General features: G+C 41.1%; 1 protein-coding gene across 1 annotated transcript in view; it reads right to left on the bottom strand.

Moving 5' to 3' along the window:
* ELL (elongation factor for RNA polymerase II) overlaps positions 1-24647 on the bottom strand; it is a 118546-nt gene that overhangs the window by 4556 nt on the left and 89343 nt on the right. The window contains exons 4-10 of the mRNA XM_063455406.1: positions 23201-23364; positions 16193-16446; positions 14070-14194; positions 12512-12611; positions 6509-6950; positions 925-991; positions 654-825 (exon numbers count right to left, since the gene is read on the bottom strand). Coding sequence (XP_063311476.1) covers positions 654-825; positions 925-991; positions 6509-6950; positions 12512-12611; positions 14070-14194; positions 16193-16446; positions 23201-23364 — 1324 coding nt within the window. The remainder of the gene's footprint in view (positions 1-653; positions 826-924; positions 992-6508; positions 6951-12511; positions 12612-14069; positions 14195-16192; positions 16447-23200; positions 23365-24647) is intronic.

Here is a 24647-nt window from a genome sequence, read left to right as displayed (position 1 = left end):
ATAGCAGTTTCAGAGAAACTGCTATGTTTACAAATGGGTTAATCCAGCCTTTAGTGGCTGTCTCATTGACAGCTGCTAGAGTCGCTTCCGCGCTTCTCACTGTGATTTTCACAGTGAGAAGACGCCAGCATCCATAGGAAAGCATTGAGAATGTTTTCCTGTGGACTGGCCATATGCGCGCGCGGATCTTGCCGTGCATGCGCATTCAGCCGATGACTGGGAAAGGAGGAGGAGAGTCCCGGTGCTGGAAAAAAGGTAAGGGATTAACCCCTTCCTCACCCTAGAGCCCGGTGGGAGGGGGGCCCAGTGGGTATGGGGGACCCAAGGACCCAATAGAGCCAGGGAAATGAGTATATTTTCCTGGCACTATAGTGGTCCTTTAACTCTACTAAACATAAAACCATACATTATAAAACAGGCTGCCATTACAACAGTGACGTAGTGGTGAGCTTATCACACTAAGGCCATATCGTGCAAGTGAATTGTATGTAAATGTATAATTTTATTTTGATCTGTGTGCTGCTCTTTAATCTGTATATTGTATACATTTTGGTCTCTACGGCAGCACCATTCCTGTGAGATGCATGTCCAGTGTGTGCCCCAATTTCCTTTTTCTCTTTATTATGCGCCCTTTCAGCATAGCATCAGTTTACCTTGTATTCCTCTGTGCCCTGACAGAGCTGTTTAATCTTTGCATCAAGCTGTGTAAACCTGCGAGTTATCCGTTCTATCCTAGAATGCAAGTCTCTGTATACATTGTACTCTGCATTGAAGTCATTCTTGTAAATTTGACGCTGCTCCTGAGATGAGATTGCAGAGTATTTCCTGGAGATGGACAAACAGCATGTGTTAGGGGCATTCACACAGATAAAACGGGAAGGCAAATAAAAAAATAAGCAAAAAAAAATTAAAAGAAAAACTTACAATACATAGTCTGGCATTTCCGACGTGGATGTTGGGACACTGGAATTACCACACGCACCATTTAAATCTAGACAAAAATGGAACAGACTGAGAATCAAATGCTTCCAATACTATTGCAAAAGATGTAACAGTGAAAAAACACCTTACTATTATGAATGTGTGTAGCTCCAATATATTGCACAACACTTCACAATAATAAAACTCATTAGTGGAATATTTATTTTTCCAGACATGGGTGCATAGTACCCTCCTTAGTATTTGGTTACCATCCTAACCAGTAATGTCATGAAAGGAGAATGGGCACAGTGCATGAGTGTGGCATTGATACCCTAAATTTCTTAAAGGGATACTATAGTCACCAGAACAACTACAGCTTATTGAATTTGTTCTGGTGAGTAGAATCATTACCTTCAGGCTTTTTGCTGTAAAGACTGCTTGTTTCAGAGAAAATGCAGTGTTTACATTACAGCCTAGTGATAACTTCACTGGCCACTCTGCAGATAGCTGTTCGAGATCCTTCCTGGGTCATGGCTGCCTAAAATGATCCAAGGGGGGGGGGGGGGGGGGGTAGGGTGGATATGGCACTATAATATGATAAAGCTCTGGCTATATATTGGCACTATCTTATAAATGACAATAAAGCCCTTGGTAGTCAGTGAGGAGCGAGGGGGCTGGTGGTGGTGGATATGGTACTATATGATGATAACGCTCTGGGTGTATATTGGCAGTATATTATAAATAAGCCCTTGGTAGTATATTGGCACTATAAAATGATAATAAAGAACTGGGAGTGGATAGTATACTATACAAACGATCATAAAGCCCTGGGTATTGTATTTGGTAATATATTGGCACTATACAATTGAAAATAACAAAGCACCCCCATGGTACTGGATATATGCTGCTGCTGGGTGAAATATGAATTCAAATGTGCTGAGGAGTGGTCAATAATACAGAGAAGAGGAGAGGGAGGACACATTTTTTTCTGCATTATAGCCAATGGGTTAACTTGGCACTGGCAGCACATAGGCCAAATTAAAGGAAAACTATCGTGCCAACCCAGGAAAGCAAACTCTTTTTCCTGGCTGTCCCCTCCGTCAAGGCTTCCCTCCCCTCCCTGCCCCCCGCGGTGCAGAAGTGGTTAATAACACCTTCTGTCACTTACCTGTTCTGGGCCCTCCCCCGCGGAGGAGACCTAATGTGCGTGTGCGGAAAAGGACGCGCTCGCATTAGGATTTCCCAATAGGAAACGCATTATTTAATGCTTTCCTATGGGAATATCGGTATCGGCTAACTGCCTGAAAGTTCACAGATCATCAGTACCAGCTCTAAAAAATCAATATTGGTCAATCACTAATTAGTTCAATCAAGAACATAGAGGATAGTGCCCGACAAATCCTGGGCTTCAAGTTACAATGTTAACACAAATATTGGAAATTAAGCCTAGAATGTTTTCCTAAATGTCAGGAGCACTCAAAATATCTGCCCCCTATTGGTCTCTCTGCCTCTATGTCCTTGTGAACAAAAGCAGTGCTTAAAGGAGGAGATCTGCTGCATTATAAGAGTACCTGGTGGCAGCGGGAAACCGACAGTCTCTTCATGATGAGATAAATACAGTAGTCAATTATAAGTCATCCAGACTGGTGGCATCGAAAGGAATGTCATATTACTGCCTTAAAGGGAAACTATAGGCACACGGACCACTTAAGCTCATTGAAGTGGTGTGGGTGCAGTGTCCCAGGTCCCTTACCCTGCAGTGGTAATTATTGCAACTTTGTTGCCTGAAGCTGGACGTCCTTATACTATGCACATTTGGCGCACATGGGCTCTACTGGAAACCTGTGATCCTTTTGCTCCATCTACTGTATCTTGATTAAAATTCCACATTCAGACATCAATTTGGCTCAATGGACCACTGGGAACAGAAATGTGCACCAGCTATACCAGGACAAACAGCTCAGTTTATCCCCTATTCAGCACATCAAGCACCATAAAAACTGACTTATGTTTTTTCACAATAAACATACTCTAGGTTTCTTGAATGCACATCCCTAAGATGAGCTAGTCTGATATTGTTTTTTTTTTTCCAAAACTCTTTGAGTGTATACAAATTTTTCATTGTGTCAACTAGCACAAAATTCTTTTGTAGACAAACTGGCTTATTGTCAATTGAAAAACAAAATGGGGAAAAAAAATTCCACCTGAGATCTGGCAACAGGCAGCTATTCAAATACTAAATGTTTGACTGCACTAGTCACTGAGAAAAAAGTAAAAAGCTGTGCTTGGTACCACACAAATTATGCCACATATACCCAGGTTCCTTTTCAACATGCTGAAGGCCACGACATCAAAAACCATCTCATCACCTTCAGCCGGAGCAGACTCCATCTTGCAACGCTCCGATCGCAAAGCTGAATAACAGCCTGTTTCCAGGGGATTCAATCCCTCCACCGCCTGCATAAGCACAGGCATACCCTGAGTTGCACACCAAGAGGCGTTCTATGCCGTTCCTACACACCGCCAAGGCGAAACAACAAAAGCTGAGGTCTGGGGCCTACAGACCCCCCCCCCCCCCCCTCACAGGCCTAGAACGCACTGCACTACTTGACAGCCTAGAGCCCTTTGAGGACTCAGACATGGAGGCTTCCCCGTTCGCTCCTCTGCCTGATCGGAAACTGACCATGGGGCGACTGACACAGAAGCTGAACCAGGTGTCACCCTCTGGGACCAGAGACATCGGTTCCATACATCAGCAGCAGCCACAAACCAAAATGGCAGCAACTGTGGGACCATGCCGGCAGGTGTGTCGCAGCCTGACCAGGCCTTTGAACAGGTACCTCACCCTACAGGAGACATGAAGGGATCAGCACCGGTCAGACAACATGACTTTCGCAATCTGGACACAGAGATTAAGGGCCTATTAATAGCTGATGTGGCAGTAATAGCCGATTTACAATCTGTAACAGCATCAGATGGCGACATCACAGATCTCAAGATGGGCCTGTCATCCCTAATGGACACTATTTTAACCCTACAAGCTAATCAAGAAGCCCTTTCACTTCATTACACAGCTCAACCACTTAAAAATAAGGGGTATACCTGACCCAATCATGCCTGATGAGCCCCCTCACTATCTACGGAAGCTGGTGGCTTCAGTGCTTCCACCAAGCCAGGCAAAGAAGTTCTCCCTGGATGGAATCTATCGACTGCTGATCTCAGGCAGAACTCAGGCAACAGTGACAAGAGACATCATAGCCCGCTGTTCCACCTCGCAGGACAAACTATCCTTGCTGACAGCACTACGGGGCAAGACGCCATTAACATTTGAAGGTTCTACACTCTACTACCAATATATTACAAGGTCCTCTCTGCAGTGGAGAAGATAACAATCCTGTTACCAGCCAGCTTAGATCAGCAGGAGTGGAATATCATTGGAGATCACAGGTTCCTGGTGGTGTCACACGAAGGGACTGTACACAAAATATCTACGCCTGCCGAAGCACAACATTCTTTTACGTCATCTGGGCTTGACTGGCCCAAAGAATGACCCTGCACAATGAACCAGCTCACAGGTACGAGACCCAAAGAGAGTTGTCCCCTCCACTTCTGTGGTACTCCCGACCTCCTCACCAGGGACTTGAATACACAGAGGATGCGGTTGCGAAACTGCAGTTCGAACTTTTATGTTTAGTTTAACTATTTTCCCTATTAAGTTTTATTATCTACAAGTTTGACTACTGTTTGGCCAGATACAGTACATGTGTACAGCCTAGTTAATCTACTGGAGCCTAATCGCCCGTAGATCGATGCTCTGGCTCTCATGACAGGGTACACACCCATAAACTACGGGGAGCTCTCCATCACCAATAACCCCCAGCCCCCCTCCCGCTGTCCCCTTGGTTAGGGGTATACTTAGAAGACAGCCAGACCGTGCACTTCCCACTTGGTCACACTTTTGTGCTCTTAAACTGTGTCATCAATCTCCCTAAGCTATTGTACCATCGTGTCACAATGTCAATGTTTGGTTGTTTCACTCTTGACCCATTTGTCATCTTAGGACATAATTGTCTCCTGTAACAAAATGTTATATGCACCGTGTCCCTTCTTTATTTCTGTACCCAACCATGCACTGGTAACAAAAAAGAAAATGTCAATAAAAAAAAAAAAAAAAAATTTAATTTACAAAAAGTGACTTCACTCTCTACCCCAACTCTACAGATGCCCAGCTTTTAGTTATTGTTTACTCAGGTTTTCCGAGACCCAAAAAAGTCCTTTCAATGTATAGCAGATTTTAATTTTTTTAAGTAATGTTGCATCAGCTCTTTAAAACACTGTCAAAGTTTGAGTAAATAATGTCCTCTTGGAATAGCTTATGCACTGCAGTCTCTTCTTCCCTCCTCTACCTTTGCTTACCCTACATGTCTTGGACATCTTCTGTAAACTGTGTTTAAATCCATATTAAATGTCATATTGGATTGTCTGTTGTAAGCATATGACATATTACTTAACCACTGTTCTTCATAGTCTGGTTTTCTCGCCATTTGTACTCTAAATATTCATATAAAACCCGAGCCTAAAAATGAAGGTGTTTGAACTGTGTCTTTGTGAAGTGATCAGCAAAGATAAATTTAGGAAGAGGATCAGTTTCCCTCTAGACCACAAGGAAAGAGCTGCTGACCTCTTATCTCTGATAAATATGAGTAGCAAGGGTAGGAGAGGGCAAATTATTAAAGCAGAGTGCATGTATGATTGTAGGTATCAGTATTATTGATATAGCCACAAACATATATATATATATATATATATATATATATATATATATATGTGTGTGTGTGTGTGTGTGTGTGTATATGTGTGTGTATATGTATATGTACATATATATATATATATATATATACACACACACACATATATATATATATATATATATATACATACACACACATAAGCATACATAAATTCCAAGAAAGAGGACATTTTTCAAGACAAAGTGTAGGACTGAAAATGTTACCTTGTGCTGTGACTGCTGTAATTTTTAATAAAGGCAACTTTTGACATACACAAAAGTTCAGTGAGTGTGCGCTTAATTGGAACGTGGCACTCTGGTACTTTCATGATTTTTTAGAGACAGAGTGCAAGGCGTGTGTGTGTGTGTGTGTGTGTGTGTGTACACCTAGGCATACAAATTAATACCCATTGAGTGCTATTGATGCTTACACAAATCTATTCAATGGTACTATCCTTCCTTACTTAGATCTGTTTAAATCTTAAAACAAAGTTTTTTTTGTAAAGAGCAGTGGACCACTAGCTATTATCCTAATAGATGTTCAGCAAATCACACTGCCACAAACCTTTTTCTTTGTCCTTTCCAAATGGTGGAAAGAAAAAGTTATGCGGTTGCTCGGGGTGACTAGTGAAAGTCTACATTTAGAGATATTGAGAGAAAAAAGTAGAACAGAGGTTAAAAAAAAAAGTGGAGGCAGAGTTAGGGAGGCTGTGTAAAGAACAAAGAAAAATAACTTGGCCCTGGTGAGACATATAGAGACATATTTAACAATGCATGTATAAAGTGAAGTTTTCTCACCTATAACATCCTGTGGAGTACTGCCAATTAAGACAGATTTGTTTTGCTTCTCCTCTGTAATCTTGTCCTTAACGCGCTCTCTCTCTTTTTGCCTTTTAGATTTCTTTTTGGGTTTCCCATGAGGGGAGTTACAGTTTTGTCTGACCTCAGCAGCACAGTCTGTCTGAGGTGAGTGGCCAAGCCTCTCAGAGGCCTCTTGGCTCACACAGTCTCTATGCTGGGTTTCAGTGCTGGAATCAGAAAGGGGGTCGAGAGATGCTGGTAGGTGGGAGCTGGAACTGACTGGGTCAGATGAAAACGGCTGTGTAGAGAGTGAATCCTTCCCATTGGAGGAATTTAGCTTTCCATTAATAGCAGGCTGGGGTCGATGGGTAAAATGGGATATCCGAGGTTTCTTGTTATTTAATGGATCAATAAATTCTGGATTCTGTGTGGGTCGTTTCTATGTGGGAGAAGGAAAGAGGGGGAAATGTTATGGGTTAAAACCACTTTTAAAACAGAATGGTTAGCAAAAATTACATTTATTTCCATATAAATAACTGAATGTGCCCGAGTTTGACTTTTTCCAAGGTCCTACTTGAGATCTGTAGATGATGCACAATAGTATTTATGTTTTTATATCTGCATGAATTTGTATGTTTTATTGCTATTTGACCTCACCACAGCAGTACTTCACTATATGCCAACTATGCAGTTAAACAGGACCTCCTAGACCAAACACTACATGGACAAAACTAAAAAAGGTTTCCCAGAAGAGTGGAAACAACATAAGGTCTATATATTTAGAATGCAATTCTAATTCAAAAGCCCCTGTTGGTGTAATGGTCAGGTGCCCCAAAGCTTTTGTCCACATAGTGTGTATACACACACACACACACACACGAGGACACGAGAACAGCAAATGTGCAGTGCAACATTACACTGCTAGTGGGTTGAGTGCCGTTTACATAGTACAAGCCTGTTTAATGATGGTTCACAAGACAAAAAGCAACAAATTAATTATTAATGAAAATAAGTGTGATCATGAGATTGGCTACTAAAAGACAATTATCCCAGAATTTTGAGTCTAATGCACATGCTGCTATAGATCTATTTTAGTCTATAACAAGAGACACTAAGGTTTGGTTAATGCATGTGTGTATGTATAATATAAATTTATATAATAGAAAATCATTTACAAGTCTTCACAACTTCAGTTAGAATAACCATCACTAGATGGCAGTGTTATACAAGTACAAATCACTCAATATTTGTAGACCTCTATGATAGAATTAATTTATTTAAAAGGGACCAAACAAACATTGAAAAGGCTTATTTAGTACAAATACAACAGGAGAAGATTAACGGGTAGAAACAAAATTATTGCTCTTACCCTTCTAAAATACATTAAGTTATGTAAAGAGAGCTACTAACATTAAAATAAAAATCGACATTGATAATTTGCAGCAGAGCCTCAAGTAAGCCGATTTTGGACCAGTGTGCTAAATTCAACAATGTTTTCCCTGTACCGGAGACATATGCAATACTACTATTTATATAATGCTAAAATGTGCTGTGCAAAGGAATGCCAAGCAAACTTTAATACTATAGCGTTTTGCTGTGTTCTACTTGTCGCTGTTGTGGAGATTAAGGTTTGCTTGGATTTTCAGGTACAACAAAAAAGAAAAGAAAAAAAATTACAAAAACATTAAAGGGACACTATAGTCACCTGAACAACTTTAGCTTAATGAAGCAGTTTTGGTGTATAAAACATGCTCCTGCAGCCTCACTGCTCAATCCTCATTTAGGAGTTAAATCCCTTTGTTTATGAACCCTAGTCACACCTCCCTGCATGTAACTTGCACAGCCTTCCATAAACACTTCCTGTAAAGAGAGCCCTATTTAGGCTTTCTTTATTGCAAGTTCTGTTTAATTAAGATTTTCTTATCCCCTGCTATGTTAATAGCTTGCTAGACCCTGCAAGAGCCTCCTGTATGTGATTAAAGTTCAATTTAGAGATTGAGATACAATTATTTAAGGTAAATTACATCTGTTTGAAAGTGAAACCAATTTTTTTTTTCATGCAGGCTCTGTCAATCATAGCCAGGGGAGGTGTGGCTAGGGCTGCATAAACAGAAACAAAGTGATTTAACTCCTAAATGACAGTGAATTGAGCAGTGAAATTGCAGGGGAATGATCTATACACTAAAACTGCTTTATTTAGCTAAAGTAATTTAGGTGACTATAGTGTTCCTTTAATGAAAAAAAACTAAAAACAAAAAAAAACAAAAAAACTAATGAAGTGGAATAATTCAGCCCTAAAGATTCAGCGTGAATGCACGTGTGCCTATGTGTGTATACTGTCACTATTAATACATGTGTATTTACCTATATAATGCCAGTATGGATGCACTGAAAATGGGATGTAACAAAGTTACAAAGGAGTAGGATAGACTTGTATTTTAGTGGACCCTTTCCAAGTGGTTTTAGTGCACAAATTAGTTTTGTGAGAACATTTCTTATACTTCTCAGCAGAAAATCTGTTTACTCAAATCAATTTGTCAAACTGAACAAACATAAGAAAATAAATATTGTGATTTAGATTATAACAAATGTAAATGTGATTACGAAAAAAAAAAAAAAAGAAAAAAAAGTTTTCTAAAATTCCTTGGTCATAAACTCCCATTTCAAAGGTGAGCAATTCAAATAGTCTGCCTTTTCAAGCAGGAGGCTTGACACAAACTGACCACATATTATAAACTGCTCAACTGTAAATGTGTGTGGGTAGTTAAACATTCAGATCCAGAAAAGGTGAAGACAGACATTCAAGCTTCTTACAGGGATGGGCCAAATCGCTGTATCACCTATATAATCAGGAAGTGATTCATTTCCTGTATGATTTAGTCATCAGCATATTGAGCAATCTCAGGCTTTCTAGTGGACAGATTAAAATTGCATCAAAACAAGTATCTACAAAGAAAAATACATTTTGGTGTAGGATAAAGCCAAATAATGATACTTTTACATGGCTTTAACTGGTTTTAAATATTAGTGTTTAAAAAAAAAAAAAAAAAAAAAAAAAAAAAAAAACAAGCTTTCCAGACTGAACAAAAAATAAATAAAAAAGAAAAAATAAGAAATACACTTAAAGCTATAGTGCCAGGAAAACAAAGACGCTTTCCTGGCACTATAGGTTCCTGCAGTGCCCTCCCCCTCTCCCACCTATTTTACAAATATAATCTACACTAAAATAAAGTCTAGAGAAGCACCATTTAGACTCAACAACCAGCAACAAAGCAGTCTTCATTTTACTAAGAAAAACAGCAGGGGGCGGAGCCTGACCATGAGCCAGAGCGGTCGCAACACAGCACAGCTCCCGACCGAAACCCGCAACAAAGCATGACAAGAGGGGAACAAAACCCCCAATTAACTCACTCCTGAAAAGGGGCACCATCTGTGCACAGCCCTGCAGCCTCTCATGCCGTTTGTGTGTCCGTCACGGGTAAACCGACGGAAGTGCAGACCCGCGGCCTACAAACCTGTAGCAGCCCTCGACGGACTTGAACAGCCTGAGGATCCGGCAGTGGAAGACCCCCACACGGCACCCTTACCTAACCAGGCAGAAATGGGCCATCGGTCCCACAAACCCCTACCAGAGACGCCATCAGGGTCCAGGGACATAGGTACCATGCTGCAGCAACAACGGCTGCCAGCCAAAATGGCGGGAGCAGCGGAACATGACACCATGCAGGTACCAACGGATCCCATACCGCCTGACCAACCCCCAGAACAGTCCCAAACGCCCAAGGGAACCTCAGATGGGTCTGCCCCAGTCACCCAGCGGGACTTCCAACATTTACTTGGGGAAATAAAAAAACCTCCTGGTGACCAGCATAGCAGCCATTAAGACTGACGTGCAGGCTATCGCCGACAGGGTGCAGTCCACGGAGAACGATGTCACTAACATAAAACAGGGACTAACAACCCTACAAGATACCGTAATGGCCCTCCAGACCCAACAACAAGCACTCTCTCTCCATTAGGTCGCCCTCGACGACAGAACAAGGCGAAACCACATAAAGAAAAGGGGAGTGCCAGACGCCATCTCATCCGAAGAACTGCCTCACTATCTGAGGCGTCTTGTGGCTGCCATCCTGCCACCTACACATGCCAAGAAATTTAACACAGACAGGATGTACCACCTGCCACCCTCAGGCAGAACAGCTCCAAACTTGGTCCGAGATGTGATTGTTCGTTGTGCTACATCCCAAGACAAGAGAATCCTGATGACTGCTCTCCGGGGCAAGACGCCACTAACATTTGAAGGCGCACAGCTCACCATCTACCAAGACCTCATCAGATCCACGCTACAATGGCGTAGATCGCTGAACCAAGTCACCAGCACCCTCAGAGAAGCGGGAATAGAATACCATTGGAGGTCTCCCAGATTCTTGGTGGTCACACGTCACGGAACTGTCCATAAACTCTCCACGCTTGCAGAGTTCCCGACATTCTGTCATGCTTTGGGTATCCCCGCACCCACCCAGGACTCCGTCCAGCGATCCACTCCAGAGGCCTGACCTCCCTAGGAGCAACAGAGACTATACCAAACATGATCTATGTTGCACAGTTACAGCTACACATAACCAGTTGGCCTAGAGCCATACCTAGCCCACTCGTTCCCCCCATTAAAAAGAGGGAGCGACCGCTCCACATCTACTTACCTCCCCCCAGGCCCCCCATGGCTCTGGGTACACCTAGAAGAAGGCCATATCTCAAAAACCCGATAGGGTTACCCTAAGCCCATTGTTGCCACTCACCCATTCTCCCGAAGCAGTTCACACACTCCTGATAACGTACCACTGCTGGTCCATATCTCCTAGTGCATAATTGTGTAATAGTGCTATTGTTTATGCTGTAATACGTTTAATAACTATGTGTACTATACATTTACTGTGTTTCATGACCCGCATGGGTACGATAAAAAACATAAAATTTCAATAAAAAGAGATTGACAAAAAAGAAAAACAGCACTAAAGTAAATGCCTACTCAACAATCAGCTGGTTCGATTAGTTGCGTATTGCCACATGTACAAATTTCAAAAGAATAAAAAAAAAAAGGACACTCTGCAACCCGAAAGCAATTTAGCTTGCTTAAGTGCTTTATGTATGAAGAGTGTCTTCATTTTTATTTTACAAAAGTGCAAATTTCAAAAGAAATTGGCACTTTTATAAATTACGCTGTCAGCCTGGCTGTCAGACAACTGATCCTGTTACTTCCTGGCTTGTTCAGTTCAGTGAAGCTAAACTTAAGAATCAGGCAACTGCCCAGAGCTTGCCAAGACTTCTCATTGAGCTGCATTGGAAAGTCTGAATGTAAAGTCACAGAAATCTGGGTGGGGTTAGAAGTGCTTCAGACAAGAGATCTGCCGTGTTTGCATGTTGTTTTTATATTTAATCAAAAAAAAAAATAATTAAATGCATGGTTTTACAGGGAGTATTTTCTTGTATTTATGGGATTGAGTGTCCCTTTAATACTCATATCCCTGGAAATCGGCTTTTGCATATACAGTATAAATGACACATGAGCGCCTTGGAGAGAGAGCAAGAGAAAAAAATAATAATAATATGCCACGGTGGATTAAATAAAACCTACTAAGAAAATACTCTCTCTCTCTTTTTGCAGTTTTGTTACAGGCCCAAATATATGTTGCCATGAACCATAAAAGTGACTAGGATAGTTGGTCAATCTAGTTGCGCTATTAATTTAGAATTATGCATATGCATGTATGGTCAGTAATCAGACCATAAAAATGAAGATTAGCATGTGTAAAGCCCATTTGAAGAGGTATTCGTGAATGAAACCAATAAAAATTTATATATTTGCATATGCAGTTAGCTATGACTTAGAATGGTCAGGACTGCCAGGTCCTGAGTAAACAGTGGTCATCGTACCATGGGTCATTGGAAATGTATATGTATTTCAGTAGGAAGTTATAGGATCGGATATTTAGTATTACATACCGGAGCGACGGGGGAGGAGGAATTCACATTGTCTTTGGAAGGGCTCAGAGGAGCAGTGGTCCCAGGTGGTACCCCCATATTCTGTGGCTGGCAGAGCTTCCTATAGGACAAACATCAAAAGTACACAGTCATTAACAATAGACATACATATTCTATAAATTAAAAAAAAGAGCAGACTGCAGTACAAAGTCTTATACCCCATCAATACCTTCTCACAAACGGGAATAAACGAAGAGGGCTATCATACATATCTGGTCATATATACTGTGCTTCAAGTATGAGTGAATAGACATGACAGGGGAAAATGGAAATAAATTGCTCTCAACAACAAATGTCATAACTTGGTCATCAGAAGATGAGAAGTCAGTTTAGTGTACCCATCAAAACATTATGAAAGGAATACTCCAAGCACCATAACCACTACAGTGCACTGTATGGTGCCATGTGTGCTTTGGTGTCACCCCTTCAAAGTAAGCAGTTAAACCATTTGTCAATGGTCTGACTTCCTGCCTGGTGTTCACTGGCATTCCTCCCTGCCTCTATGAGAGCCAAAAGCTCAGTTTTGAGCTGAGCCCAGTGGGACAAGACTTGGCAAATTGGAGGAAAGTGATCTGACAAACCCTGCACCACTGTGCTTAGCACAGGAAAGCTACCGGGAGCTCTTGGCAAAAAGCTTGCTTACATCGGAGAGGTCACCAGGCCACTCTTCCCACCATAAACATGTGCTATACTGGTTATGATGGTCTGACTTTATTTAAGTAGTGCAAGGAAAACAGAAAGTTGGCACAATGGTGGAGATGTATTCATTTATCTCTAAACTAGAAGCAATTATTTTTAAATAATTTGTACAATACTGTTGACAAGAGCTCTGTATACAAGTGCAGAAAAACAGAAATATACTATATTTGTATCACCAACTAATGTAAGCTTGTTAGTGCAGGACTTTCACCACCTCTTTGTCCTGTCTTAACCACACCACCGTACAGTGCTGCAGAAAATGTTGGAGTTTTAAAAAAAATAAATAAAAAATTGTATCCTAGAAGAATGAAGTAACAAGAATTTATTCTCCTGACTTCCTAGCGGGCATGTTTTTATTTCCTTGAAACCACATTATCAACTAATTTGGGACACAGGGATAATAGAGTAACAGGCTTTTGGGGAAAAACTGCTTGTTTTCTTGATGGGACTGCAATGCTCCGCTCTCACATCCACATCATCAAATCTATATGTGTCAGAAAAGCTTTTCAGAATGTGGGTTTATGTACTTAGCTAAGCTACATTAACTTCGTTTTTTTTTTTTTTTGCATCACTTCCAGCTCATACTACCTTAGTAAGTCAGTGATGGCTAGTCTTTAACAACTATTGTGTGCGCTACATTTTCCTTAATAATCAGCCAATTGTGCATCTTGATTATAGTTTGGGGTAAATTCTAGAATACCTACTTCCAAGCATGCAGCCATGTGTTTACACAAATTTGGGCCCTTTCAGAGCAAAATATTTCATGTTTAAAGCAATAATACAACATAAATATTGCCATGTAAAAGTGGCAGATAGTTACCGGACAAGTATTCTTTTTAGCAGCTGCTGGTCTCCCTCAGAGTAGCCAGGCCAATCCTTCTGCACTTCCTTGTATATACAGTCTTTCAAGGTATATGTGCAGTCTTTGGCACCCAGATTTGCCACCTGAAACAAGCAAAGCACTGTACACATTAAGGACTGAACAAAGTATCATATGCCAATAAGAGGAATATGGAGGTGCCGAGAAAGGAACAGCTTTAGATTACCTAACCTCTTATTTGATCTGCTTCACCAATATCATACTATAGAAAAGCAGTCCATAATATGCATAGATATTTATCATATGTGATGATTGTAACTATAGACAAATGTTCTACTACATGTTGCATAAAACCATACTGTAACATGCCTGAGCCATTTCCTGATTTGGTGAGAACACACCTGCAAATTTGAAAGACTCAGTGTGTTAACGGAACACAATAACGCTCCTTTGTAGGTTTTTATTTTTTATGTAAAGTTAAAAAAAAAAAACTAAAAAAAACACATTTTCTCTCTCCTGCACAGAGGAACGCAACTTCTCCGGACATCACGGAGGATGCAGTGCCTCCTCCGACGATGGTCCAATCAAATGCTCATCATAAAAGGGGACTTAATACCACTTGAAACCTTTCCTAAAGGAATGTATTGATTCAATGCTTTCCTATAAGACTTCTGCGTCACATAACATACCGACAGCCACAGAGGTGGGCTTAATCCTGCAATGTAAACAATGCAGGGTTAAAGGGTTTCTCAAACATTTGTTGGTAAGAGAGAATAATGCCCTATTGCCATTATTCTCTATGTCCTTCCGCTAAAATAACCACTCAAGGAGCGTTGTGAAAGTAATTTACACTTGCCTCAGTTCAGCGCCGGGTGAAGCTCCCCAGTGATGCTTTGTGCACAACGTGTGAAGTCACAGGAGCCGCATCAAGGTCCAATCAAAGGCTTTTCAGAGAATCCTTTGATTGGAGGATTTAAAAGGGCTCAGCGCGAATGCATGAGTACTTTGAGCTTGCAAGTGGTTTGGTAGTGTGAGGGAAAACATGAAACAAGAGTGAGGGCGGGGATTAAAAATAATAGTAGGGTAGAGAAGAGCTTCTCCCTTGTAGGGAGAAGCCCCTGTGTCTGTCAGCAGCATGCAGGGAGTGCTGACAGTAGAAGTAAATTATAGACAAAAGTAGCAAATGTGTTAAAATATTACAGGTTTAAACTTTAAAATATTTTTTTCCTTTAGAAATTGCAATTTTAACAAAGTATGTAGAGATTACACCAATTACTGGAGGTGCACATTTCAAAATTAGTTTAAATAGGAAACGTTCCTCAAAACGGGAAGCAGACTCCCCCTCCCCAAAATAAAAATTAAAAATGGAAAAATGTTTAAAGTTGGACCAAATCACCTTTGTAGTGTGTTCCCACTACCACATTATTATTATTTTTACACTAAAGTGAGAATTCAAAGTGAATTTAAAATTTAAGACAAACAGCTAAACTTGAAAATGTTTTAAGTCAGCTACGCATCCAGTTCGGCTACTTTGGTTTTAAAAATTGAAATTCACTTGGAATACACTTTTAATTGCCGACACAAAGCAAAATGTCTTGCATTGAAAGCCATGTGACCAGCATCTAAAATGGATAAATAAGATATCTCCCAACTGTGTTTAACACTCATACTGAATATTAATGGAACATGATTTCAGTCAAAATATACAATTTTTGGTGACACTAAAAATATATTTTCTAAACCATGTATTATGGAGAAATGATAAATAGATCCAGCTAAAAATATTTGACTTCGAGATTCCCTCTTCTCCAACCCCCACATGTTTCATTCTGGCATTAAATGTGCAATTCCCACAGCCACTCTCTAATTCCACATTTAGTAAATAACCCGGTAACAGAGTCTGATGAGGCTCTCCCTGCTCTCTATCGTCCTCCCCTCTATCCCTCTCTCCCGCACGACTCGTTGGTAAGCTGGGAGGAAGTAACCCGTACTCACTTCCTCCCGGCCCCGCTGCTTCACATGGACCGGGCCCCGATCGTAGTTGTCGGGAGGCTTCCGGTGCAAGGGCCCCGCTGTTACTGCATGCCCGGCTATGATAATAAACAGCACTGGTTTGTGTGTACCTGTTGCAGGAGGCCGTCCAGTGAGTCCTTGTCTTGTACAGTCACTCCGTCCTTCTGGAGGCGCAGGATGAGCTCTGGTTTCTTGTACGGTTTGAGGGCCAGTAAGTGTATCACCCGGTCTCTGAACGGTCTCTGAGCTATGGCCGAGGAGCTCTTCTTTATTGCCCCAGCAATGTTTACCGGAGTAGGCCGCTTCCGCGAGGGAACAGCGTCTGGGACTCCAGGAGCCGGTCTCCGGACCTGGACTTTCTTACCTGTTACAGGAAACGTAGATAAATAGGTTAAAATCCTGCTGATATACGACCAGTATGGACAATAGCCTAAATAAAGTTAATAGGCAGTCATGTAAATTATTACAGAGAGTCCATCCTCCAAACACTATGCAAAAATAAACATAAACCATAGTAAAACTAGGAAACATGTTATGCTATATGTATATAAAGAAAAACACTTTTATAAAGCCAGTGTGAAAATTCCCTGCTAAAATCAATAGTTACAAGAGCACAGCAAAACAGAACTACAGTACTAGTTACTGGGACTCCGAATACCATAACTATGTTTCTTACACAGGTTAAGGTACAAGGAAGACCTGTGACCCTGTCGGTACAATGGTGTCTGTCAGCTCATTAGTTCACCAGAGGGTTTAATGCAAAAATTATTTTGAATGAAGATATTTTGGATTCCTGAACTACACATGCAATGTAACCACCAGTCAAAACCAGGCTCATGTGTTTCATTAAATATCTTACAAGTCTAGGCAGGAATGCAGTCAGGTGAGCATTAAATTGTCTTCTCTATCAATATACATAAGACAAAGCATACCTAGCTAACAGTTTGAATAGGGCCATTTGTAAAGTATAAATTAAGACAAACCATTACCATTTAATTTTAGCATAAATGGAAAACAGTGACTTTAGCTCAAACAGCATAGCAAAGAAAAAGCAAAATTACCAGCAATACAGGGGTGGAAGAACAGAAATCTCTAGCTTTTTCAATTGCCTTATAACAAAATAATCATCTGTGTTATAAGGAAGTGTTAAATGGATTGAGCTTGTAGACGTCCTCTGGCATCCATAATAGTGAACAAACCTACTAGTGAACTGCAATGTCCCTACTTACCCTTACAATGCAGAAATGAAAAATAAATAGCACAGGTAAGGAGCAACTCTACTGCAGCAGTGTTCGCAGCTCACAGATGACTTACGGCTTAGCCCAAAACAAGTCTGATAGCTGATCATACACCTTTGCAAACATAGGCGTACACCTTCATATACATATGCGTACACCTTCATATACATATGCGTACACATTAACATACATTCAGGGAAAACAAAAGTACACCCTCTTTGAATTCTATGGTTTTAAATATGACATAATTACAACCATCTGTTTCTTAGTAGGTCTTACGATTAGGTAAATACAACCTCAGATGTACGACAACACATTACATTACATCATGATTTAACAAAAATTAAAGGGACACTCCAGGCACCCAGACCACTTCTGCCCATTGGAGTGGTCTGGGTGCCAACTCCCACTACCCTTAACCCTGCAACTGTAAATATTGCAGTTTTCATAAACTGCAATATTTACATTGCAGGGTTAACTCCTCCTCTACTAGACAGCCACTAGAGAGCACTTCCTGGTTTATAGCGCGGATTTGTGCTATAGTGTCGCTGGGCGTCCTCACGCTATGTGAGGACCTCCAGCGTAGCTGAAATCCCCATAGGAAAGCATTGAAATCATCTTTCAATGCTTTCCTATGGGGAGGTCTCCCGCCGCCCGCGCATGTGCAATAGGTCCCCCCTGCCGGATGACGTCGGCAGGGGGAGGAGCGTTGGCGGACCCTGAACCAGTGCCGAGGGACATCGGCGCTGGATGCAGGCAAGTCACTGAAGGAGTTTTAACCCCTTCAGCAACATGGGATGGGGGGTGGGAGGGAGAGGACACCTGCAGTGCCAGGAAAACGCATTGTTTTCCTGGCACTGGAGTGTCCCTTTAAGCCAAAATGGAGAAGCTATGTGTGAAACACTAAGTGCACCCTTATTGCTTCCACAGTACCGTATTTATCGGCGTATAACACGCACCGGCGTATAACACGCACCTCATTTTTAGAAAGAAATTCCAGGAAATTCCCCCCCCCCCCCATCCCATAGTGTTCCCCCCCTCCCCTCCCATAGTATTCTCCCCCCCTCCCCTCCCATAGTATTCTCCCCCCCTCCCCTCCCATAGTATTCTCCCCCCCTCCCCTCCCATAGTATTCTCCCCCCCTCCCCTCCCATAGTATTCTCCCCCTCCCCTCCCATAGTATTCTCCCCCTCCCCTCCCATAGTATTCTCCCCCTCCCCTCCCATAGTATTCTCCCCCTCCCCTCCCATAGTGTACTTCCCTCCCCTCCCATCCCATAGTGTACTTCCCTCCCCTCCCATCCCATAGTGTACTTCCCTCCCCTCCCATAATTACTTACCTGTCCTGAAGCGTGGGCCGGCTTCACAGCTTGCACCGCGGTACAGGAACTTTAATTTCATGTTCCGGTTTCCGGCGGGACTGAAAGGAAGTGTGCACACTATTGTGTGCACACTTCCTTTCAGTCCCGCCGGAAACCGGAACATGAAATTAAAGTTCCTGTACCGCGGTGCAAGCTGTGAAGCCGGCCCACGCTTCAGGACAGGTAAGTAATTATGGGATATCGGCGTATAACACGCACTCACGATTTTTCCCCTATTTTCAGGGGAAAAAAGTGCGTGTTATACGCCGATAAATACGTAAGAAACTAAGCAGCATTTAAGTGTGTGTTAACACAATGCCAAGGAGGAAAGACATCAGCAATGATCTTAGAGAAGCAATTGTTGCTACTTATCCAACTGGGAAGGGTTTAAGACGATTTCAAAACAATTTAAAGTCAAATATTCTACCTACAGGGTGTACTTTCTCTTCCCCATAACTGTACATATACATACAAAAATGCATAATATGATCTAATGTCAGGTGAATTTTTGGCACTCTACTGTAAAACATTAAAAATATAGGAGTCATGGAAAATTACTATTTTTACTTTTATTATCTGAAATATTAGCAGTAAAATAAAATGCTCTCCAGCTCCATAGTGGTTTACTGAGCCATCAAAAACGACGACCCAGCAACATTTCAACCCTGTGGCATTTTTGTCAAAGCTGCCTTGGCAAAGACTACATGGGACTGAAACACTGCCAGGTTATCACATATGGTGGCTTAAGAAACCACATGAGTCACATTTTTGAGCTGCAGGAAATTATTTTAATTTTACTATTGAGAGGACTAATAGTTTGTGTTCTTGGCTCTTTTATCCATTATTACATGAGATTATAACCATCTCTATAGAACAACATGTAGATATTAGAATTCAAGGTTACAAAAAAAACCTATAGCTATAAAATATGTATTAAAAAAAAGAAAGAAAGAAAGAAAGAAAAATTAGATAGATAGATATCTCGATATCAGGGGTGACCAAAAGGTAGATCCCCAGATGTTTTAAAATTACAGCTTCCATGACGCTTTGGCATTCTAAAAGGTATGCAAAGCATCATGGGAGTTGTACTTCTGCAGCATCTGGGGATCTACCTTCTGGGCACCCCTAATATTTTGTGTGTGGATGAATTAAATTGTGCACACATTTTACAGTCAGCTGCCATTAGATTATCCTGTTTGTAGATTTTCTGGTCAGACCTGGATTTGAATTCCATCTGTATTCTGATTGTGTGAAGAGAGGAAGCAACCATCTAAATACCACATGGATTTCAAGTAGGTCAGATAATTCTCCTTTTTAACCTGTATAATATCACTAAAAAGGAAAGCTTCTTGCAGCACTAAAAACACATTACGGATAAAGTTTTACATATATATTTGGCTTCTTTATGAAATGGCACACTAAAACAAGATTAATTTATATTCTGCCATTACTGACCCTTAAAGCTCTCTAATGGAGCTGTCAAACACCACCAGTCAAGTTGCATCATGGGAGAAAGGTCACTACAGTTCACCCTATTATTGGAATGAATGAATTAATGAAGCAAGACGACGAATTTAAAACAATGCAAGCCACAGATTATCTAAAAGGATAGTATGCCCTTTAATAGAAAGAATAAAGTATCACAGAGGAACCAGCAGTCCAGCACACTTGAAGGTATCTAAACACTAATTGTTATAGCCTTTTGTAGTGAGATCGTAGGGTGCAAGCAAGTTACACTTCCTCATTTGCAGAATCCATTTTGTTTGTACTTTGGATGGCAGTATTTGACCGCCCCATAGCAAAACATTGGAGGTCAACTAATGGACAACAGTTCATTTGCACCTTTACACGATTGATATTTGAACTTCTCTTAAATAAAAAAAATGACATGGAACAAGTTTATATTGCATTGCACATAGACAAAGTCACATGAACAATGTGAAAACACATTATCTGTAGTATGTTAAGACACTGTAGGTACTGTTTTTCTGTTGTTGAATAGTACAGAAAGCAAGAGTAAATTAACAGTGCTTTGCCCCACTCCTACAGCAGGAACAGTGCTATATTCTGCCTGTGAGGCTCACAATATGAATGAGCCCAGGGTTCGGACATTAGAACGCTCCATACACCTAATAAATAATGAGAATTAAATGACTACTATTCCCCACAGACTGTGAATACTCCTACTGGTACTGCTAACTATCTCACTTGTCACTGAATATGGGGTTACCAAGCCTAGAAATTATCCAATCCCCAGGGCACTCTAGACTTACTACAGCTCTATTGTACGCACTGCACAAACACAGGCAGAGAGCCAAATAGTGCTGTAAAATGATGTCACCTGGCATGTCCAGAAAGCCTGGAGATTCAGTACACTCCTCAGGATGGCTGTGTGATGAGGTAATGTTACTAAAATACCAGCCAGCTGAACTGCTTGAATTTAAGTTCTATAAAAACTGCTTGACTTAAAGGGTGACCTCATCACGCAATTGGACAAGTGGCTGTGCTTGCTTTACAGAGGCCAAAAAGGCAATGGTAATTTAACCGCTTGAAACCGATAATAGTGCCCTAGTGTAGTTGTGGCTAACACCAGCTGCTGTGGACTACATTACTCTATATCCAGGTTTTCTGCCTGTCTGAGCATCATGGGAAGCTTAGTCCAAAACAGCTGGAGCACCAAACCATGATTAAAGACAGACATTAATGTTTAAGGATTGTGATCTGAGAAGTATTTGGACAGTCATGGCTAAAAGCCAACTAAGGCAGACACTTGATAATTTTTGGATTTCTACCCAAGCGCTCCTTTTCAATGCATGTAAACTGCACTCTTCTGAAAGAGACACTGAAGGCACTTTAACAAACTTTATCTTATTGAAGTTGTTCTAGTGCCTGTAGTCCTACTACCCAACCCTGAACCTCTGCTGGAATGGCATCCTACCCAACCTGTCATTGCCTGGAGAGCCGGCACCGGGACTCCACCACTCCGACACGCACTGGTCTGAGGCACGTGCAGTTATGGGACGGCGATCCCAATGACCAAAGGCAGAAGCTCAGTCAGGAACTAGGGATATAGGTGAGCTGCTTCAAAGGCAGAACCTTCTCAAAGTGGCGGCGCCAGAAGGCCAATAGACCCTTACTGCACCCCAAGGCCACACACATACAGAAATCCCCTCGCAGTCGGAACCGCTACATGCTGAGCAGACCCCCACGGAGATTCCTGATGGCAAAGCCCACCAAGGAAGATATTCAAAACCTGCTGGTGGATATCAAGAAATTGCTGGCAGTAGACATGACACTTATCAAGGATGATGTGCTGGTGGTCAATGACAGAGTCAGGGCTTCCGAGGGAGACATTGCAGCACCAAGACAAGAAGTGTCTTCCCTCAAGACTTCACTGGACCAACAGGCCCTTCTCCACATACTCTGCAGCTCTTGATGACCGGTCTTGCCAAAACCACATAAAAATCAGAGGCATATCCGCTGACATCACACAAGACGAACTCCCTTACTGTGAGACGCCTGGTAGCCTCCATCTTATCAGGCCAAAAAGTTCTCCCACAATGGGATTTTTCGCCAACAAATATGAAGCATTAAAAATTTCTTTTAGAGATCAAGTTAAATTGCTCCGTTGAACAGGGGCCGTGGTCATGACGATATCTGTAGAGGACAGTTCAACTTTAGCTTTTCTAAAATTATACTAACTTGGGAGCTTCACTGTGCAGTCACAGATCTAGGGACCCATTCTGGGTCAATTAAAATGTACTGAAATAGTCAGACATGACAAACCAACTCTAAGTATCCAAGTGATAGACTGTAAACATTGTACTTTAAATAGTCCTTAAAAAGCAAATGCTCTATCGCACCTTCAAAAGGTCAAACAATCCTGCGCACACACATACATAGAGCTATTACAATCTTTATGGTAGCGTATCAAAGTTTGTGTGTATATGGACAGCTACAGGCAGAACAGGGATTTATGGGATAAGCAGTTTACCCTCCTAGCCTCTGTTCAACTGATCGCATTATGTGAGTGTGAGGGCAATAAATCAGCTTCTATCAGTTTACACACTCAGCAGACATTTTCCCAGGTAATGACCATGCATGTACACAGCTGCTGCTATCTCTGGAGAGGACATAGAGATGTGTGCAGCATGTGAATGCTGCATACATAATTTAAACAAAATTGATCTTCCTAAGCAGGAAGACATAGTATGTGGATGTCTGCTTAATTTTCCAAATCAAAGTACATTATATTGTAAGACACCAAGCTTTGAGAGAAGAGAATGCACAGACAACCCACAAATACAAGAGAACTGGGAGGTTATATCTGCCACGCGACGACCAGAGCAAGGAGACTCCCTAATCGCAACACCAAATACAGAATACAGCAACATTACAAATTCATACAGGACACAGCCATATTTCATCGCCATTCTATAAACACATGAGATTTGAGGACTTTTACAAGGAGAGGAAACAACTAATGCCAAGAATCACGGTGTGCTTGAGTTTATTCATACCTCCGTATCTGCCACCCATTTTAATAACTATGGCACTTCTGCTTTTGTTCTCCTCTTCAGCCTGCGCCATGCTTTGCCGCGCCTTCTGATAGGAATCGTCTGTAGCACATATAGTGATTTTATCTTGGATGCTGCCCAGACAGTCCAGCTTGACGTTTCCATTGCTTCAGGAAAGAAGAAAACATCCAGATAGATTTTAATACCTAGAACCAGTTGCGACAACATATTAACTGATCATCTTAAAGGGGCTATGTCATCACAAATCATTTATGACCCATCATGGTATTTTCAAAATGGTCTATACCATGTATTATTCATTCGTAAATCTGCTCAGCAGTTTCGTTTTTTGTTGCTGTCTGCAGTGGAAGATTAGGATCTATTTTATCACAAAGTATTTTATAAATATAGTCTGCAAGAAATCCAGTATTATATATTTTTTAATCTTAACTGCTTTATTCAAGTACAAAACAACCTTTTATAGAAGTTTTTATTTTTTTGTTTTGTTTTTAACCCCTTAAGGACACATGACGTGTGTGACATGTCATGATTCCCTTTTATTCCAGAAGTTTGGTCCTTAAGGGGTTAAATAGACTTTAAATTGTGATGTACTACCAAGATGACCACTTCCACGAAACACTAGCAGAGCAGATTAACTTACTATAGCTTAAATTAAAAAAAAAAAAAATAACCAAAATATATCTAAAAAAAAATATATATGATCATGTGAGAGTTCCACTTTAACCCCTTAAGGACCAAACTTCTGGAATAAAAGTGACTCATGACATGTCACACATGTCATGTGTCCTTAAGGGGTTAAAATAAAGTCAACCATATCTATGAGCAAACTGTATCCTAATGCACTGCTCAAAGCAGGTTTCCCAGCTGACTATTCTTTGAGCTCTATACATTTACATGGGTGGAGCCTGGATTGCAGCACATAAAATACATTAAGCTGCATTATGAACCAACAAAGATGATTCAGGCTCTCAAGGTAGGAGAAAAAAAACGAAAAAAAAAAAAAAACAAGAACATTTATTGAAGATCTAAATATCACAGCAACTTTTTGACCTCATATTGCTGTGACACTTTGATCTTCAATAAATCTGCCAGTTTTCTACCTTGAGTACCTTGAGGATTATCGTTGGCTATTTTTTTCCATGTTGACGCCAACCTCAGGTCCAGTCTTAGCACCTTGGATTATATTTTATGAAGCAGTGCAGTTATCCTCGAATTTCTTCAACCATTAAGTGATATTATGACGCACTCAACATTACCCGTAAAAAGAGAAATGAGGATGATTAAGTGACAACGGTGTCTGATTTATATTACCAATTAGAGCAACATAAAAATAAGGATGAAGACTTGTATGTAGTATGATAATTTTTAGTACTGCATATTGCACCTCTCACTCCACTCCTGTGACAACTATGTAAACACAAACTTATTT

Source organism: Pelobates fuscus, chromosome 5 (genome assembly GCF_036172605.1).
Source record: "Pelobates fuscus isolate aPelFus1 chromosome 5, aPelFus1.pri, whole genome shotgun sequence".
In the NCBI taxonomy this organism is placed as follows: Eukaryota; Metazoa; Chordata; class Amphibia; order Anura; family Pelobatidae; genus Pelobates; species Pelobates fuscus.
Note: the sequence above shows the minus strand (reverse complement) of the source record. Positions and strands in the feature narration are given on the sequence as shown.